Genomic DNA, 6960 nt, shown 5'->3' with positions numbered 1-6960 from the left:
TAACTAGACTTAATTATAACAGATCTATCTCTTACTTTAAAATACCATGTTGTGCATGATAAACACAGTCTTATTAGACAAGTAAAGACAAATTAATTGTTAAAATAAGATGAAGAGAAAAGATAGGAAAAGCACTGAGATATAAACCCATATACAAATTTTCCTCAACATTGTTGAAGAGGTAATGTAAAATATTCATGGTTTCCTCCCAGTTAGAGTTTTATTGACAATTCCTTTACTTGCTTTTAAAAGGTCAAGAAATTTTACTTGAGTCATCTTGAACCTTTTTCACCGTGAAAGAATTTAATGATGCTATCTCTGATTTGTTTGGTTTTCATTCCATAAACAATGGGATTTAGAGTTGGAGGAAGAAGAAGATAAAGATTAGCTACAATGATGTGAAGAGAAGGAGGGATAGTGTGACCCCCAAAACGATGAGTAAAGAATGTAAAGAAGGCTGGAACATAAGTGATGATGATGGCAGATATGTGGGCAGTGCAGGTGCTGAAGGCCTTCTGCCGAGCATCTGCTGAGGACAGGCTGACCACTGCCCGGAGGATCATAGTGTAGGAGACAGAGATACAGCAAATGTCAAACACACCAATCAGGAGTGCAACCATGAGACCATAAATGACATTGATTTTGATGCTAGCACAGGATAACTTTACCACAGACATGTGGTCACAATATGTATGGGAGATGACATTGCTTTGGCAGAAGGGCAAACGCTTAACCAAGAATGGAAAAGGAATCATCAGCAACACACCTCTCAAGAAGGTGGCAAGCCCAACTTTGGCAATGACAGAGTTGGTAAGTATGGTAGCATAACGTAGTGGGTAGCAAATGGCCACATAGCGGTCCAGGGCCATGAGCATGAGCACCCCAGACTCCACTCCTGTGAACCCATGCACAAAGAACATCTGAACTAGGCAAGCAGTGAAGCTAATTTCCTTGAGTTCGAACCAGAAGATGAAGAGGGCGTTGGGAAGAGTGGTTGTACAGGTAAACAGATCAACAAGGGAAAGCATAGCCAGAAAGAAATACATTGGGCGATGTAAGGATTCCTCATAGCAGATGAGGTACACAAGGCCAAAGTTGCCCATTAGGGAGATGATGTACATTGTGCAGAGTGGAAGGGAGATCCATGTATGTAATGCTTCCAGACCAGGAATTCCATTAAGAATGAAACACTGTGGGGCTGCATATGAGTTGTTGGAAACCAGCATAGCTAATTCAGTGAATACACTTTATTGTTCCAGAGTCTCTATCCTGAGGAAATGAATTAAAACAAAACAAAAAGGATTGATTAGTTTATTTCCAGGTGGAAACGTAAAACTACAGTAAGATTACATTTATAAGTAGTATCAGCTGTTTTGAGTTCTGGTGACATTTAAAGGGCACAATTATTGGATAATACAAATATTCAAAGCCGGGTGGTGGTGGTTCATGCCTTTAATCCCAGCACTCTGGAGGCAGAGGCAGGCGAATCTCTGTGAGTTTGAGGCCAACCTGGTCTACAAGAGCTAGTTCCAGGACAGGCTCCAAAGCCACAGCGAAACCTTGTCTTGAAAAGAAAAACAAAAACAAATACTAATATTTGAGGCAATAATTTAACAGTTTTTGAAACTATCTAAGTTTGATTTTAAAACCTTGGAGGTATAATATTTTTACCATTAAATAGAAGCACAAACTGGGGGACTGAAATGTTTAACAGGGCTCTCTCTCTCTGTCTCTGTCTCTCTCTCTGTGTGTCTCTCAAACACACACACACACACAGAGAAAGAGAGAGAGAGAGAGAGAGAGAGAGAGAGAGAGAGAGAGAGAGAGGGAGAGGGAGAGGGAGAGGGAGAGGGAGAGGGAGAGGGAGAGGGAGAGAGAGAGAGAGAGAGAGAGAGAGAGAGAGAGAGAGAGAGAGAGAGAACCAGCCACTGGCAGGATGCCATACTCCTAAAATAACACCTCACTCTAGTCCTGTAATTAGCTTTAACTAAACTAAGTGATTCACAAATTGTATTTTTAAGATATGAGTAGATGAGAAAACCAAAGGAATCAGTGGACATTGGAGGGAGACAAGGGAGGGTAGTGGAGGAATGTGGTTTAAATAAGAGTATGTTAAGTAGTGCAATGAAATCTGTTGTGGGTAATTTATATATGCTAATAAAATCATTATTCACATAAGATAAAATTGTTATTCATGTATTCACTTATAAGTCGTCTATTGTTTAACCTGCCTTGAAATAGGACATAACATACAGGGGTAAATTATTACATATGAAGAGCACTAGAAATTTTTTATATTAAATTAATTTTGTGTGTCAGCATGTAGTAGTAAGATTATCGTTATTTCTCTTAAATGACCTTTTCTTTGCATTTCAGTTTATTCTATATCAACAGTGCGATTTACCATATAAAATCTAAGAAGAGTTTATTATGCACAACACTATGCTAGCAAATCAATAAGCAATAAAGAGATTAGATAATTAGCAAATTAAAGCCTAGGACCTGATATGTTCACTCATGAATCTTACCAATAATTTAAAGAGTGGACAATATAAAAAGAAGACACTACTTTGAAACTCATTTTTAAAAAACAATTACTATCCTGATACCAAAGGTGAATAAACATTATATGAAAAAATAGAGAAGAAAAAAGAAGGAAGGAAGGAAGGAAGGAAGGAAGGAAGGAAGGAAGGAAGGAAGGAAGGAAAGGAATAGAGAGAAAGAAAGAAGGGGAAAGGAGAGAGAAAACTATGGTCTATATTTTTGATGAAGCTAAGTGTAAAAACCTCAACAAAATTCTAGCAAATAAAAAAAGCACACTAAAAATGTCATGTATTATGATCAAACAGACTGAATAAGAGAAGAAAGTTTGGTTCAGCATACCATAAAAGTTAATAAATGCAATATATCACAAATGTAGTAGCTTCAACAAAATGGTATTGGAATAAAAACAGACACATGGACCAACTGAACAGAATAGGAATCCCAAAAATATATCCATATATTAGTAACTAAATTAATATTTTTATTGAAATTTAAATAAAATTACATCTCTTTTCCTTTCACTTTTCTTCCCCCAGACCCTCCAATACACCCATTCTTAATCTTCTCTTATGTCCTTTAGTAAATGGTACTGGGAAACTAAAATCATATCCACATCTATTGCCTTATGCAAGATGAAATACAAGTGTACTGAAGGCATTCATGCTGTTCCACTTTTCTCCATAAGTCTTCTCAGAGTACAGAGAAGTGCCAGTCTTTAAAAGAGAACTTTCAAGAGCATGAGGTTGGCTACTCTCACTAGATACAAAATCTTTGATTTGCCTGCTAGTAGAGATTAATTTTGACAAATCTTGTGGTTTTTTCACCCCTTTGGTAACAATAAGTGCATTACCTGATCAAGGTACCTGAGCTCCAGGATCTCCTGGGAAACCCAGGAACCGATGCTATGACTGGTGCCTCTGCTGGGTCCTCATCCCCCACCGGGCAGCCATTTGATGCAAAATGTTTGCTGCCTTTGGCTTGTCATGCTTGCCTTTGGCTGTTGAAACAGAAGACAGACTCCTTTGTATTATCACTTGGTCCCAGTGTCCAGGTCAAAAGAGACAAAGAGACTGGTCTTTATGTTTGGTTTCACCCTCGTACTACATACATCTCTGGCAGTGATCCAGGCCCGAAACATTTTATCTTAGGAATTCAGGGACAAAGTCACAAAATATAATCTTATGATCTATCTGACTACTCCTTTCCCCGGTCTACTGGAGAACATCTGTAATAAGCATAAGGAAGTCCCGAAAGGGGATGCTTAGACTCTGATGTGATTTCTGTTTAGTTGTGGCTGTAGTTTCAAACTGTCAGTTCCAAAATGTCTTAAGTGTATGAAATCTGTCTTGTTAAACTTTGGAAGAACTCAGATATTTGCCATTGCATGACAACAGCTCCTGTGCTAACTCTTGCCTGACTAAGACCTCAGCTGTTTTAGGTTCCTTTTGCACAGAAATAGCAAGTTTACGTCTCATACCGGTCAATCTGCCTGTGTAAAGAAAAGTAGCAGTTCTTTTTGGTTATGTAAGTCATCCATTTACTATTGCTTAGTTATTATTTAAATTAATTGTGAACTTGATAACATTCTTATAATAAGTCTACAACCCAATACTTTTAACTAACAAAGAGAGTATATCCAATAACTTTCCCAAGGACACAGAATTTTGTGTTTTTGAGTTAAGTGCTGGGGAAGCAAATGGTACCCATAACCCCTCTTTCTCTCTTCATTTCAATAGAAATTTCTCTCTTCATTTCAGTAGAGTCAGTAATCTAAACACTTATACTAGGACAATTTATATTCACTTTATCCCTTCACTGTTCTGTGAATTGTTTTAGTGCATTGGCTAAATCTGTTACGAATTTTATTTTTGAATGAGGAGAGTACTACTTTAAAAAATACTCTGGCCAGTTAAAGTTCTGTTTATTGCAAGTTGCATAGCTGAATTAAAGAAAGGGAAGGAACTAGTAAAGGCAGTCTAGTAGTTAGAGAGTAGTGCTGATCCACTTAACATTGGTTTAAGGGACCCTAGTGAGCTTATTGTGTAATCCTACGTGTTTATCTCTGGTATCAAATAATTGAAACAAATAAATAAATAATTGGAGGCTTTGGTATATTCTAAAAGACATGTCAAGAGCATCTCACCTTGAGATGAGACTCCCCATTTCGCACAATACTGTGTCTACTTTGAATGAACATCTCTTGTTAATTTTCTCAGGCTAACAGATCACAGACAGTATCCTCAACAGGTCAGTTCCTGGCCCATTTGTTTCTTGCGATGACACAGGTAGGTTGAAATGGCACCCAGCTTTGTTGCACAATAAGCAGGGGATCAGATTATCCGGAGAGCAGAAACCAATCTTTACCTTAATAAAGCTGTAGAGAAAGACCCTGAGGCCTGCTCATGCCAGGGAAAGGACTCAGGATTATGTATGATGGCAGCCGCTGGCGTCACCTGAAGACTGTATTGCCCAGGTGAGAGTCTACAGGAAACATACGTGATCTTTTACTCTCTGAAGTACCAGGTCTCTATGTAAAACAGGGCTTAACAGTCTCTAGAGACCACACAGCCTTATGGGAAATAGTGATACAAGGTGCTGCACATATGGGGAATTAAAAAAAAAAATCTTTCTTTAATCCCCCAAAGGAGAGATGTCCAGGCAGTAACTCCCATCCCATGGTGGGATTAGAAATTAGAGATTCCTGTTAAAATAATTAGAAACAAAATGAATTCTGTTGTTTGTGTGTCTATGGAAGGATGTCTTTTGTTTCATTTTGGGAATTTTTGTTTTATTTGTTTTAATTTTGGGGTTTGTTGTTGTTGTTGTTCTGTGATGCTGGTTGCTTTTGTTTTGACGGGGGAAGGTCCACGAAATTGGGTGAGTATGGAGGTAGGGAAGTTCTGGGAGAAGCATGGTCAAAATATTTTATATTTTTTTAAATAAAAAAATTAAATAATGTTATAAATGTATGTGATTTCATAAAATTTACTTATACTGTGAGTTCAAAAATAGTAGGTGGTCACTAACTAAAAAATTAATAAGGACATTTAAAATAACATGCATTTCTATAAATTCTCTTGAGGATTTATATATCTTTATATATATGAATTTTTTTCTTATTATTGTGACTATAGTTCTTGTGTTTCTTTTTGTCATGGAGGGATATCTCTAAACAAAATAGACAGTGCTTGGACATTTTCTTTCTGTGTTTCTTTTTTTTCTTTTGTCTTTTCTTTTTCTTTTTAACTTTTACTGAGGGTCCATATATAATATTGTTGTGGAGTACAGAAAAGCTATGAAGGGGGTACTGTGCTAAGATGGCTAGGGATAGTTGAGAGTTGCAAGTTTATCTTATGATGTAAGTTTTAACTAATTATTTCACTTTAAAACTATTTTCATTTTATCTATGTGTATGTGTGTCTGTATGTCTGCAGCAACTGTGGAGGCAACAAAATGGTATAGGATCCCCTGGGGCGGTAGTTTCAGGCCATAGGTGCAATGCCCAACATGGGTGCTGGGAATCAAACTCTGGGCTTCTGTGAGATGAGAAAACCCCTCTTAACTCCTTAGCTTCTTTTCAACACTTTTGATTTTCCGTGTTTTCTGTCTTTGATTATTCTGAGGTATAACATCCAGACTTAGCAAACTAAATCAACGTGAATCTCTTAATAGATGCTTGTAATGTGCAAAGACTCCAGTGATTCAATGGGGCACAGTCCAGTAAGCATGAGAGAATTTAGGGGAAGGCAAACTGTGTGAGGAGTACATAATTTGTAGATTGGTTGAAGGGGAAAAACATCATGCTTTAATAACTAGCTTAGGACTTTGAGGAGGCTTGTGTCAATAGAGTTTACAGTATAGAACAGAGTCAGATGAGGATCAAGACATTATGTTTAATAACAGCCTTTTGACTTAGTCATTAGTTATAGGGACATGTAGTAGGGCAAATAACCTAGGCTATGTAAAAATAAATTCTATATTCATTATTTTTTCTTTTTCTTTTTTCTTCTCTCATAGAATACATTCCCACTACAGCCTCCCATCCCTTCACTTCTCTCAGCTACCCTTCTCTTATCACCCAGATCCACTGCTTCTACATTTCCCTCCACAAAAAAAAAAGTGGGCCTCCAAGGCATAGCAACCAAACACAACATTAAATAAAGGCAATAAGACTAGGCACAAACCCTCATATAAAGGCTGTAGGGGGCAACCAGGAAGGAGGAAAAGAGTCCCAAGAATGGGCAAAAAATGTCAGAGATACCTGTACTCCCACTGTTGGGAGCCCCACAAAGACCCCCAAGCTAAATAACTACAACATATATACAGAGGACCTCATTTAGACCCATGCACTCTGTGATTGCCACTTGGGTCTCTGCGAATTGCTATGAACCCTTTTTAGTTGAATCTGTGTGCCAT

General features: G+C 37.7%; 1 protein-coding gene across 1 annotated transcript; it reads right to left on the bottom strand.

Annotated features, from left to right (window-relative positions):
* Positions 1-272: 272 nt before the first annotated feature.
* On the bottom strand, positions 273-1226 carry LOC142850849 (olfactory receptor 52N5-like). The gene has a single exon (XM_075974750.1). The coding sequence runs from the start codon at positions 1224-1226 to the stop codon at positions 273-275; it is 954 nt and encodes a 317-aa protein (XP_075830865.1).
* Positions 1227-6960: the final 5734 nt, after the last annotated feature.

The sequence above is a fragment of the Microtus pennsylvanicus genome, chromosome 5, assembly GCF_037038515.1.
Source record: "Microtus pennsylvanicus isolate mMicPen1 chromosome 5, mMicPen1.hap1, whole genome shotgun sequence".
Lineage (NCBI taxonomy): Eukaryota > Metazoa > Chordata > Mammalia > Rodentia > Cricetidae > Microtus > Microtus pennsylvanicus.
Note: the sequence above shows the minus strand (reverse complement) of the source record. Positions and strands in the feature narration are given on the sequence as shown.